At 36.5% G+C, this 13347-nt stretch overlaps 2 protein-coding genes across 4 annotated transcripts; one reads left to right on the forward strand and one right to left on the reverse strand.

Moving 5' to 3' along the window:
• Positions 1-502: 502 nt before the first annotated feature.
• Positions 503-4877, forward strand: LOC18048959 (peptidyl-prolyl cis-trans isomerase FKBP16-3, chloroplastic). Of its 3 annotated transcripts, none has more exons than XM_024187741.1 (7): positions 503-630; positions 1096-1379; positions 1891-1974; positions 2964-3013; positions 3760-3808; positions 4324-4398; positions 4552-4877. In XM_024187741.1, exons 1-7 carry the CDS (start codon positions 597-599, stop codon positions 4669-4671), a joined length of 696 nt encoding a protein of 231 aa, XP_024043509.1. In that variant the 5' UTR covers positions 503-596; the 3' UTR covers positions 4672-4877. The 3 variants fall into 3 exon arrangements, with proteins under 3 accessions (XP_024043509.1, XP_024043510.1, XP_024043512.1); XM_024187742.1 differs by lacking the exon at positions 4552-4877 and adding an exon at positions 4029-4125 and having other exon boundaries at positions 4324-4389; XM_024187744.1 differs by lacking the exons at positions 4324-4398; positions 4552-4877 and adding an exon at positions 3960-4085.
• Positions 4878-5207: 330 nt separating this feature from the next.
• LOC18048960 (DNA-directed RNA polymerases IV and V subunit 2) lies at positions 5208-13082 on the reverse strand. The gene is made up of 8 exons (XM_006442820.2): positions 12826-13082; positions 11478-11960; positions 10792-11004; positions 9318-10201; positions 8597-8888; positions 7016-7960; positions 6427-6716; positions 5208-6101 (listed from the first exon to the last, which is right to left on the reverse strand). Exons 2-8 carry the CDS (start codon positions 11946-11948, stop codon positions 5600-5602), a joined length of 3597 nt encoding a protein of 1198 aa, XP_006442883.1. The 5' UTR covers positions 11949-11960; positions 12826-13082; the 3' UTR covers positions 5208-5599.
• Between the last annotated feature and the right edge of the window lie 265 nt (positions 13083-13347).

A 13347-nucleotide genomic window follows, 5' to 3' on the forward strand; every position in this document is an offset into this window, starting at 1 on the left:
AATAAACAAGCAATTCCCTCCCACCTTCATCACGCGCCAACCTGCATGGGCCCCATAAAACGTTTGGGCTTTGAACACCCAGGCCTGGCCCGGTCGTTTTAAGCCTGGTTTTGGTTTCTTTCCATTTTAGAAAAATTCAATGTTTAATATTTATTTAAAAAATTTAATTAATTTAATTTTTTATAAAAAAATAGAATCCCGTTTTGGTTACCGGACAGATGGTGCGTTTGGAATTGAGATTAGTAAGTTGTAACTTAAAAGATACAGTACTAAAGTGTTTGATAAACATTAATTACTGTAACTTGAAAGCTATATTAATATAATTTTTTATTTATATAATAAAAAATTTATTATATCTTTAATAATTTTATTTAAATTTTATATATTACTAATTTTTATTTTATAATTATAATTTTTTTCTATTATAATTATTTTTAAAAAAATTACGTACTTCAATAACAAACAGAATCTATCATGAGGAGCGACGGAGCCACGTCAGGAACAACAAACTGTACGACTAGAAGATTTCGTTATCCACTTTGAAACGTTACAGTCATACAAACTCAGCACTCAGCAGACAAACAACTGGAAAAGATATGATGGCCTCTTCTCCTTCTCCTCTGCTTCTTGGTAAGCTTTTTCACTTTATTTAGTAAAACTTCAATGCCATTAAGCTGCTTCCTCAATCTCATTCATTATGTTTTTGCATACCGATCATCAGACCAGCAAGCTTCTTGAAATGCATCGTGCAGTTGCATTATATTCGTATAATGATCACTTATTATCCAGTGGATATTCTAACAGCCCATTAGATTGTGATTAAGTTAAATTTACTTTCTTGTTACTAATTTTGATACCCATTGTCAAGATTCTTATATAAAGTGTGATGGAAAAATGGTTAGGATTTTAAGAAACGAACAAAAATGTATCATTCTTCATTCTCCAATATGATCTATACGGACCTCCTTTTGTTTGAAATTGGATGTTGGTACGTGGGACGGAATTTGTAGCATATCACGTTGATAGATACTTAAATCTTGATCTTTTTGGTCTTAAATCTACTTTGGCTCACTATATATATTTGTTTTGTATTAGGCTCCTCATCTAGCAAAACTCTACTTATCCATTCTCATGGCATTTCATGTGACAAGATTCGGGGTCTTTTTGTGAGATGCTCAAGTTTGAGACCTGGAGTTCGAGCTTCGAGGACTAGTGTTCGTGGAGATGAAATGAATTTAGTTAGTCGAAGAGATCTCATTGGGTTGGTTTTGGGAGTTTCAACCCTCATTTTGGACTCATTTGATGCCAAGGGAGCCGGCTTGCCTCCTGAGGAGAAACCAAGATTGTGTGATGACGCTTGCGAGAAAGAGCTTGAAAATGTATGGTGAGATTACTTTACCTCTATCTCCAACATTTCCTTTCTTGTTGCAGATTTAATTTCTTTAAACGGGTTCATAGTTTCTTGTTGTGGCACACTGGTAAATTCTTTAAATCTTCAGAACAAGAATATTTTGGTTAAATTGAACATGAACGTGCACTCTGTCAAGAGCCTCACTTCACTTACATTTTGGCTTTTACTTGGTTTACTTTCACTCTATAGTATGCATCTTGAACTTTTTCTTAATTGTTGATTGATGTCTACTGTCTGCTCATTGCTTACATGTACAGCCATTGTAATTGAATTTAGTCCACTTGTTTCTTAAGGTTTATTATTGGAGACATATTATGGTTATAAACATATTTTTCTCACCTTCATGATCAGATTGTGGGTTGAATATTTTTAGTTATAGATGATATATGATCAAGCGTCAAGTAGAAAATAACTTGTGACTTCCATTAATTTTTTTTGCTTATCAGCAGTAACCACTATAACAAATTTCTGTAATGAAGGTACCTATGGTGACTACAGAGTCTGGTTTGCAGTACAAGGATATCAAAGTTGGTCAAGGCCCGAGTCCTCCTGTTGGTTTTCAGGTATGTCAGTTACTCTGGTTTGTAAAAATTGCCTTATCTACATTCTAACAAAAAATAACTAAAAATGCTGATTTTGACCACAAGTATATCACTCTCTAAGAGCTGCACTATTTGATTGATGGCCTCGTAGATATATTGATGCTGAAATATAGTCGATTACAATGGCTTTCTATTCTTATAAATTCAATTAAAGGCTCTTGCCTATATCCTCTCCATCTTCTCCAGGATAATAATTTATGTAGACTTCTAACAGCATTCAGAAGTACAGTAATTGCATTATAAATTTCTTGTTTTGACACTCCATCAGAGTTTAATCTATCGATTGAGGAGAGCATCCACTTCTTGGGACTTGCTAGCCAGAATGAGCCTTTTACCTCTCAGCACCTATCTAGATGGCTGTTTCAATCTGAGGAAATAAAAAATTATGCTTGTGCAAACTTAATTTTGACTTGTCCAACATTCTATATTTGGAACAAGACCATTACAATTCTTAAAATTGGATAGTTGAGAGCAGTTTGAAGTTGCTGTTAACCAAACATATCAAGCTATTTACACATTGGCAAATGGAGAAAGGAAGAGAGAACAGAGAAATAGATTTGCCAGACAGACTATGAAACTAGATTGAATCAGAAGTTGGCATTTAGTTTGTCAAGCATATAATAATTTGAGCTAGACCTTTGCACCTAAACTTCAGTCACTGCAAACTCTGCCATCTGCACCACGTATGAAAAATGTAAAAGAGACAGAGAATTCAAACTTGCCAAGCTCATATGATGGAAATAGTTAAATGAACCCGATATTTTCAGTGATCTTCTCCAGTTTAATTTGTTTTCATTTTAATATAAAATACTAGTTTGGTTCTTTTTGTTTCTACTGAAAGATGGGTGGGTCTGCCATATATTGTCTGCCTTACCAATTTATTGAGATTTCCTGTTGCTTCTTCATGTATTATTGACTAAAGCTTACATCAATTGTACTATTACTCTCAGGTGGCTGCTAATTATGTTGCCATGATTCCATCTGGTCAAATATTTGATAGGTTAGTATATCAGCTTTCATCAAAATGACTATGTGTTAATGCTGTTTTGTAAGATATTAAACTGGAACTAACTTCAGATCTCGTAGATGACTTGTATGTGAATTATTTTCTGCATTTGACCACCCAAACTATTGTAAATGCAGACAATCCATTTTAAGTTTAGCGTACAAGTACAAATTGTGGATTAAGAAATAACTGAGTCCCCTGAAGTATCTGCAATAAAACAGTCATATGTTTGTCACATGTTGGGGTCAGCGATACGAATGCTCTTCTTCCCCTGCACTTCATGCACAATGCAGGACCATCTAGAAGTTCTTTGTAAGCCTCTTTCATCAGTGTTGCTTCCTATGTGACATTTGCTCCATGCCTACACGGCTACACCCTTTCTCCCTCTCATCTGTAATGCCTGCGACAAACTACTCTTTTTACCACTGCAGCTAATTCCTTAAGGTCAAGACTGGACATGACCAAACTTCTTAGTCAGTCTTGCTTTAACTTATCCTTAGAGTCATCTCTACTTTCTGTGGATTTGCTCCCATTTCTTATCTTGTTCTAGGGGAAGAAGTTGATCTATAAGAGGATTCAATCGTGGCTTTCAAACATCTGATTTTTAAGATCCATCATTTAGTGTTTGTTTTAATAGGATTAGAAATGTGCTACTTCTCAGTGTGAGAAACTTTAATTGGGATCTGATGAGACAATTTTTCGGAATTCTTACTTCAAACTTTCTGTTTTTAATTTTGCAGTTCACTGGAGAAAGGTCGGCCATATATTTTTCGCGTTGGCTCTGGGCAGGTAAGTCTGTTTATTTTAGCTAAGTCATCAAGAAAGATGATTGATTTTTGCACATGGTATTATTTCATTGTCATGGGTGCTTTCTGTTACTCAGTCTGTGCGAGTTTGGTACTCTTGGTTCTTTCTATGTTACTGTTTTGTTTGCTTTCAGTATCATCATAAAGTCTGCAAACTGATTTACATGAGGATTTGGCTCTTCGCTCTTCTTTGATTTTATAAGAACCAGACAGCCAAATGGGACACAGCTTTAACTTTTATTGAAAAAATAAAACAAAGTAAGACCAACAAGCAAAGAAACCCCGATTTTTGACAATAAGGTATAATTTGATAATATTTTCATGCTATGTAAATGAGTTACAACAAATATTTAAGCATTCTATAAGGAAATGCAGCTTCTTCTTCTGGATTGCTCTGCCTAAAAGAGAAAATCCATTTTCCTTACAGAAAAAATGTTTTTGTTCAGCAATATATTTTTCATTTGCATCGCTGATTGATTCTTTGTATGCCTAAAACAGGTGGTCAAAGGACTGGATGAAGGAATACTGACCATGAAAACTGGAGGGAAGCGTCGACTCTACATTCCAGGACCGGTAATTTCTAATACCCTCCTTATTCTTCATAATTGGGAAGAAAAAACCTGTACATAAACTACAGCTCCGTAGCGTTGCAATTGAGAAGATAAATTATGTTATCATGTGTACGCTAAACTCATTTATCTGCTTTCATCCCTTGCTTGTGGTTAGCTGGCATTTCCGAAAGGTCTGGTTTCGGCTCCAGGAAGGCCCAGGGTGGCACCAAATAGCCCGGTGATTTTCGATGTGAGTTTGGAATATATACCAGGTCTTGAAGCCGATGAAGAGTAAGAAAATTTACATTTCTGTATGGAGAAATAGTCTCAGTTTCTTCTCTCTTGACAAAATACAAGCTGGAAAAGAGATGCATAATGTGAGTACGCTGCATTGTAATTGTGCACAAACAGTGATTCTTTTTTTCCCCCCTTCCTTTCCCTTACTATGTAACCAAAAGAAATGATACCATTGATGGGGAATGAGATTGATTTGTTACTTCAGGTTATCTTTACTGTTATCAGATTTAGTCAGGCTCTCTTATCATGGTCATGAAATTTCTAATTTGAATTCTATTTTACAAATTCGACACAGGCAGTACAAAATTTTCGTAGCATAAAATGATTGAAAGATTGAAAATTGGAGAAAAAAAAAATGAAAGGAAAATTTCTTGAGCTAAATTGGGCCTTCGTGCCTTGGCTTTCTTGATTAGGATGCAAATGGGAAGCAAGCAACCAACTAGTTTTCTGTTTTAAAGTCTGGACATTAAATTTCAGCTTGAACATGTCCTCTTCCAAGGTATGAGAACTGAGTATACAAATAAATTTATAGAAATTTGGGTAACTCATAAGTGGATTTTGAGCTAATGATAAGATTTTCAAAGAGCTTGCAACCTGCAGATAAGATTCCAAGCCTAGACCCTGATAAGTTGGATGCTATAAGTCTCCACAAATTCACGAGTTAATTTTGTTACACTTCTTTTGTGGCCAAAGATCAAATTAACTGTCAATACGCTGAGAACAAAAGAAGATCCATAAGACAAAAGGAGCTAAGCAATTGCCAGATTCGACCTTTCAAATATGCCATGCTTAACAGTCTCCTGGAACAAAAAGTTGGGACTCACAAGGGATGTTAAGCTAAACAACTGCTTTCCACATATTCTCCAAATTTTTACAAATATACACCTAACAGTAGGTTAAAATGAGTTCCACGCCACCATGAAAACTCAACAGAACTCAGTGTCGAACTTTAAAGTGATGCCCATGCTGAAAAGTTCTTGACAAAGTAACTTCGCTCCATAAGGTACATTAGCCTTAACTATGTCATCTCCTGAATCACATATACGGCAATAGGGGCCCCGAACCTTACGTCCACCACCCACTACCCGTTGGATCACATTTGCAACGTTCTTGCATTTCCTACAAATATGCATCTGGTAGGAGTCGCTCAGCGTAAACAGGCGTTCATGCAAGTTGGCAGCAGCACCATGGGCTATAAGACAGTCACGCTCCATCTCACCAAACTTGATCCCACCAAATCGCTTCCTGTCCGCCACTGGCTGTCGGGTGAGGGGGTGGACTGGCCCAGTGTTTCGAAACTTGACTTTGTCCTCAGACATGTGAATAAGTCGCTGGTAAAATGTTGGCCCTATAAATATGAGCGAACGAACCATTTCACCAGTTCGGCCATCATAAAGTCTCTCCGTTCCCCATTTGGAAAATCCAGCCCTGTCACATTTATACAGAAAATAAATACCATTCAATCTGTCAACCATTTAAACAAACAAAACAGAATAAGACAGCAAATGCAATTTGGCAACTGAAACATAAATCTGAAACAAGATAGAATCTAAGAGATGACAAGCCAAAATCAAAATAAAAAACCATGTACAAAGAAAAAAAGAAACACAAAGTTGTTAAGTGTAGAACACTGTCACAGATTCATGATGCAAACAAAGCCACCTAAAAGTGATGGGAATTTATCTACAGACGAAAAAAAGACATTTGACACACTGAAGTAATAGCATCAAAATCATTACTCAAGTAAGCATACCTGTGAAGTTGCTCAGTGATTGCATCAACAGAGGGAGTAGCAAAAGGAGTGGCATATCTTTTCAAGCCACTGCAAATCCCCTTTCCTAAAGCAGCAATCCCCTTTCCTAAAGCAGCCTCTAAAAGTTGACCAGGAGTTTGCCTTGAAGGAAAAGCATGTGGATTTATTACAATGTCTGGAACTATGCCTTGTATGGTAAAAGGGAAATTTTCTTGAGACTCCAAAAAGCCCAAAACACCTTTCTGCCCATGCATGCTAGAGAACTTGTCTCCAAGACATGGGGAACGAACCTGCATTAAGAAATCCAAAAAATTATAAATATTTATATACGGTGCACTTTTTAAGGCAGATTCACCAACTGGAAGGCCATCTCAATGCCAGACCAATTTAAGCACATTTAAATAAATATTAACTGCATCTTAATGGAATCTTGCATTTCTGCACATATTTCTAGTTTCCACACACACCAACTGTCATCTTCAATATGCACATATAATGTACAAAATCACAAGGTATTTAAACAAAGTGTGTGAATGTCTGCATACGTTCATGTAAATAGTAATTCAGGTAAGATACCATATCGACTTACCTGTCTGAGAGATACCACAGAAAAATTCTTTCCATCATCATTAGAAGATAGCACGACTTTCTGAACCATTCCCCGTTCAGTGTGCTTCAGTTTTATACTGTGATCAGCCCCAGAATCCGCATACTTTCCAATCACGATGTCACCACACTGGAGGTTAGCACCAATGAAGGGAAAGCCATCATCATCTAGGCTGTCAACGCGGCCAATTTTACTTTGAATCTTTCCAAAATTCACCATATCATCAGATGACCGCCTCTTCACCTGCATCTCTTTGTTATCGACCTCAGCCTTGTAACTTCTAATGTGCTCAGATCGAAACATACCACGCTCCAGAGAGGCACGGTTCATCACCAGGGAGTCCTCTTGGTTGTATCCCAAGTGGACATTCACAGCCACAATCGCATTCTGCCCATTGTAGAGCTCTGGCCTTGGCAGTATATGATTATGGCCATAACCTGGTTTTCCAAGACAATCTGAAATCATTGTCCGAAAAAGGGGCCTTTGAGGGTAGAAAAGCTGGTGTGATAGAGTATCAACTCTGATGCTGGGATTGGTTGTTGGAAAACCTATAGCCTGGGAAGAATGCTTCTGTGATTGATACAGAACCCTCCTTGCATGGTCATGGTTCGCAAATGGGATAATCCCACAACTCAAACCAAGCAAGAAGGACATATCAAGTTCACAGTGAGTGAACTTTATGGGTTTTTTATCTTCAATGTCCTTTAAGAGGTATTTAATACCCCATGCAGTACAGCAATCTTCCTCTTCTTCAGTTCCAACAAGCTCAATTATTCCATGGTCCAAAAGGGCTTGAAAGGTGTAATTTTTCCCCTCCAGGGATTTAATCTTGCCCATATTTTCAACCACCAAAAGAGGGCGTAAAATCCTCCCAGCATCCATAAATATCCGTACTTCACTTTGTAGTTCATCTCTTTTGATTTCCACCTACAAGCGAAAATTGTGCATTAAGAGGTTCAGTAGGAAAGTAACAAAATTAATTAGATAATAAAAAGCTAACTTGCACAGTTAACCCTTTATTTGCAGAAGCAAAGAATGGATAAACAGAGAAAAACGAAAACTTCAGGCCTCAAAATATTTTAAACAGAAAGAAAGGACAGAAAAATACGTAGGTATGCTGTCAGGAAGATTCTCAAAGCACATCAGCAACATAGATATTTGTAGCAAACTTACATTAACCATTGCACCAGTGTAACACACTTAGGCTAAATAAGGCAATTTTAAGGATTAACCAAAAATGATTTAGACAACAGCGAAAAGGCCCATTAAGAACCACTTTTGCTTGTAAGTAATATTGAATGCAGTTGTGAAAGGAATACACAGGTTACCATAAGTAAAGAAAACTCACTGCTAACTGACTATAAGAAAAATAACTGCACATTACAGATTAAGGACCTAGATGCTGGCTTTCAGATTTTAAAGAATGGCAACAATTAACAAATTCTTAGTTAAAGAAAACAGGTGAACCTTGTTACACGAAGAAACAACAAAATAAATATCCAGTTTCATAAACATACACCACTAATGTAAGATATTCATTGTTTAATGGTAGTTAAAGGGAACCTGAGTGGGTAACTCCTTCCTGCGACGCTTCCTTCTTAACTCAGAAACAAATGAGAGGGAATCCTTACAAACTCCAATCCAATCTCCATCAACAAACACTTTAAACTTTCCTCCCAGTGAATAGGAAGCATCATCTGCCAGCTTTTCCATTCCGCTATTAAACAACTGCTCAAATATGGGCTCCAATATGCTTGTACTAACCAGTCCAGTGACACCTAAATTTTTCACCAGCCCACAATTTTCACCATCTGGGGTAGAGAGAAAGCAAATCTTACCCCAGTGAGAAGGATGCCTGCGTCAAGAAAATTAAATAACAAAGACTGACCAGAGATTGTTTTTTTTTTTATAAGAGACTGGAAAATGTATTTATAAAGATGATGCAAAAACAGATAGCGGACCAGCTGCCCATTCAGAAAACAAAGACTACTACTATTTGTGCTTACAAAAGTATACCCAATCACCTGTATATAAGGTTAGAATCAGTTATAACTCCCTATCTCAAAAACCCATCCCAATTCAGATATATGAAGAAAAAGGATGAATCTTGAAACTCCTTAGAAACTGAAGCCCAAAGTGAAGCAAGAAGACGAACTCTATCCCACAGTTCTTCAGCATTTTCTACACTTTTCCCCTCAACTATCAACTATAATTTTTTTATTGGAATCAAGAACATATATCACTCACATGACAGAAAATATCAAGTTAGTTTAGAATAACTTACGGGTATCTAGCATCTCCCACCTTCCCTGTATACTGAACCTGCTGTCTTGTTCTCCTCAAATCAACAAGTGTCTGCAATGGATTTGCTCGTCCAAGATTCGCCACTATGCCAGAAATTCTTTCTGTCCTCTTGAAAGGATGTGACCACGCTCCCGTTGAGAAGGCCCTTGAAAGACCATTGGTTAATATGGATGCATCCAGATAGTATTCAATTGGACGCACTGTGCGATCACCGTACAGATCTCTCTGCAAAGCCTTTGCCATGCGCTTCCGAGCATGTGCAATGTGTACCTTGAGCTCTCGCTCGAGCAGCTCACCAGCCAGCTCCAACCTCTTGTTTCTAAAGTCATCTCTATTATCACATTTTCTACGACCACTATAGGCCTGTAAGAGACACTTCACCATATAACCAAGAAAGCGGGCCTTCTGTTTGGTGCCATGGAGAGAGGGGAACAGATATGTGTTCATGCACTCTTCAGTACTTTCCCCTGGTGGAAATGTGGTTCCCTTAATGAGTTTATCAACATACTTGAGAGCATTCCTCCCTTTCCGGAATTCATCACACTTGTTGTCAGCATCATGAATTGAGGCAAACAATATGTTCAAAATGCTGCAGTCCTCACAAGTAAAATCAATGAGATTTACAATTTCTTTGTCTGATGATACGCCAAGTGCAAAAAACAAGATCCATATGGGGATCTCTGTTGACAAGAAATATACTGAAAGCACTTTCTCGCCTCCTTTAATATCTTCAAATTTGGACATATCTACCAGTCTAACAATCAATCTGTTTCTCTTATTCTCGGACTTGTAGGCTACAGTCCAGCCCATACTATTTGAAACCCAAAGCCTTTTCAAACAAATTTGCTCTTGTGCAACAAAAACCTGGAGATCATAAGAAGACCTTATCACATGTCAAGTTATATTCAATATCTTGCAAACACCAAATGACAGAGAACAACTAAAAAATTGGAGAACATTGAGACCAACAAATCAATCTGATAGAATGTCAAGAAGACTCTTTATTAGACAGCAGTACAATGAATGGAATAAACAACAAATGCATCAAGAAGCAGTGAAACGAACTCTACCAATTTCTTTGCTGACTAAGCCCAAAATTTGATGAACACAAAAGTAGTAGCCATATTAAAACAATTCCAGTGTAACCACTAAGGAAGTTTACCCAAAACATTATCCCATAAAAGAAACATAATTTGAACAAATATGGAGTTGATACAACTAATGTGTCTTAATCATTTGTGAATTGATAGAAGCTATTAACAACTAATCCGTAATCAGGTTCTGAACATCTCAATTTTAACATTATTGACTTAACATTATTGATAGTAGCTATTAACTTAATATTAACATTAACAAATTCACCAATTCACCGTACATGAAAAGAAACAGAGAATGAAGTTGTAACAAAGATACACAATAATGTGAAAGACAAAAATCAGAAGCTCTAGACTCACCTTCTCTGCACCTTTGATAATAAAGTATCCACCGTGATCAAAATCACAATCACCTTTCTCCACTCCCTTCATCCAGCAGAGGTCAGACTTCACCATTACAGGAATCCTCCCAATAATGATGTCCGTAGCTTCATCGCTTAAAACCTCCTTCTGAATATATTGTTCTCTTCCAGTTTTGAATTTGTCACTTGTGACGCGTTTCTGAGTGTATACCTGATAGATTACAAAATGCAACAGGATGTAAGTAATTAAAGAGCTAGAACAAAAATTTTCTTCATACATTCAGCCCTATAGCTGCGGCGTCCAGTCAATTAAAAGGACATTATGCAAAGACATAAAAAGAATGAGATGACCTGCAGTTTCAATAAAATATAGAGATTTCAAAATATCAAAGACCAACTAATTAGGGCAAAATATAGCAAGGATTCTTTGAATTTTCAGGCCAGTCGTTCCTATATTATCCCTGTAATAAAAGTTCCCACTCAACATTATAGTTGCCGGTAGAAATTTATCAGACTCAAACTATTCCATTATCAGATGAAGAGGGGCTGATTGCATCAATGAATACTTCCAAAACAATGGGTAACGTATCAATACAAAAACTAACGAAGAAATCCAAAAATATCATATCCAAAATTATCATAAGTTCAGACTCCCCAGTGAAGTCAACAATAGTTTTTATTCACCTGAAATTGAACCTTCACTTTCATCCTAGATGAATATGTCATATTCTGCAACCTTGCATGCCTAGGAAACATATCATGCTCATCACCTCCATTACCGGCAAAGAAACTAGGCTTATCAAGAGTGACCTGCCCAAACCTCATGGAAGCATATCGCCACTCACCCTCTCCTTTCTTTGACGGGTCATAACCAGGCTCAACTATTGTCTCTCCAAATGAATCAAAGGCCTTCTGGAGACCATTCTTAATAAACTCATTGTATGAGTTGATCTGGTGACTAACCAGACCATATTCATTAAAGAAAGACACTGCTGCCTTTCTACAGAATGTTTTCAGAAACTCCTCTCCAAGATCACGTAGGCTGGTTGGGTCTATAAACCCGTTATCATCTGAATCCATATCATCTTGACCAGAAATATTTTCACCCTTACTACTCATGGCTATATCTTCCTTGGCATTTGATGATGCCCCCATTGGACTCAAAGTCTGCAAAGATGAAAAAAGGAAAAAAAAAAAGATTAAATAAACAAATGCATAAACATAGAAGTAATCATGCAACGAACATTAAAGCCCAACGCCCAAATTTTCTGCGAAGAAAACCAAAAAAAGATGAAATCCTAGCTTAACCCTCCTGAACTGTAGGATAATTGAGTGTCCAGCCAGATCAGTTAACAATTTTCTGGGGAAATGAGAGAAAGAGATCCTATCTCCAGTTGAAAACGTCTTTATGGTTGTAAGCCAAAATATAACAGTTTCTATTCTAGCATCAGACATTTTAAGTAAAATAAATTGTGTATCCTAATATCTTTTCAACATTTCTTAGTATATAATATTCACTGCATACTTTAGTCTCCAACAAAAGAAGAAACAATGTTCCAAAAATGCAGAAATTCCAAAATCTGTAGTTAAAAAACTTAAAAAGATTTTGACCTCGTCATGTACACATTTGTCAACAAGAATATATAAATAGTCCATATTTACATTAAACCAAATACTTCATCATTTCCATCATTCATTAAGTTAATACGGGGAGTCAATACAAGACAAAAATTTTCTCTGACAAAAATTAGAAATGCTGCTTTTCAATGGGAAAAAGATAGCGACAGATGATTTACCAATGTCTGTTTCAAGTCAGCAAACCTTCAAAATCAACCATTTCATTAGCAAATTTCCAGTTTCTAGGTCTCTTAATGCATGAAATACATTTCACTTTCAATCAATTATAAACAAACTCATGCCAATGTACAAACTCATACCAATGTAGGTTAACAGTAAACAAAATTCTTAAAACAACAAAACCCAAAAGTCAAAAATCCCAAAAATAAATAAATAAATGGAAACAGAAACTTACGTTGAGCTTTTCTATTAGTGGGTAGTATCAAACAGAGGCTAAAACCCTAAACCCCTTTGACTAAAAATTGAATCTCTGTTCACTAACACTCAGACAATCCAAACTAGGGTTTGTAAACGATCAGTCAGGCAATGGTGTTCGTTCTGTGTTGTGAGAGAGAAGAGAGAGAGAGAGAGAATGGAACCAAGGAGACTGTTTTCACTCTCCACAGTAATTAGCTGAAATTTTTCACTGTCTTGTCAGTGCTGCTGTTGTCGATTGCGTTGCTTTTTGGAGAGTGGTTTGAATGGTAAATCTGGTACTTTATAGGGGCTATATCGGAAATAAATTAATTTAAAAATGCAGCCCATTTGTGAAAAGAGTGACGCTCCTTTGAAATCCTCCTTTCCCTTCTCGTTAAAATAACTCTTATTTAAAAAAAAAAAATTAAGTACTAATATAATTATAAATATTTTTATAAATTAATGTGTCATGATAAAATTAATTGGATTAAATATTTCTTAACTCACATGACTTATTTTT

This window comes from Citrus clementina, unplaced genomic scaffold (genome assembly GCF_000493195.1).
Source record: "Citrus clementina cultivar Clemenules unplaced genomic scaffold, Citrus_clementina_v1.0 scaffold_3, whole genome shotgun sequence".
Lineage (NCBI taxonomy): Eukaryota > Viridiplantae > Streptophyta > Magnoliopsida > Sapindales > Rutaceae > Citrus > Citrus x clementina.

Excerpts from the sequence above, each read along its gene's own strand:
- LOC18048959 (XM_024187741.1), top strand. The coding sequence starts at position 597 with ATGATGGCCTCTTCTCCTTCTCCTCTGCTTCTTG. Across the intron at positions 1,975-2,963 it reads GTCCTCCTGTTGGTTTTCAG|GTGGCTGCTAATTATGTTGC; the intron begins GTATGTCAGTTA and ends TATTACTCTCAG. Across the intron at positions 3,809-4,323 it reads TTCGCGTTGGCTCTGGGCAG|GTGGTCAAAGGACTGGATGA; the intron begins GTAAGTCTGTTT and ends TGCCTAAAACAG.
- LOC18048960 (XM_006442820.2), bottom strand. The coding sequence starts at position 11,948 with ATGGGGGCATCATCAAATGCCAAGGAAGATATAGCCATGAGTAGTAAG. Across the intron at positions 10,202-10,791 it reads TTATCAAAGGTGCAGAGAAG|GTTTTTGTTGCACAAGAGCA; the intron begins GTGAGTCTAGAG and ends TATGATCTCCAG. Across the intron at positions 6,102-6,426 it reads ATCACTGAGCAACTTCACAG|GGCTGGATTTTCCAAATGGG; the intron begins GTATGCTTACTT and ends TAAATGTGACAG.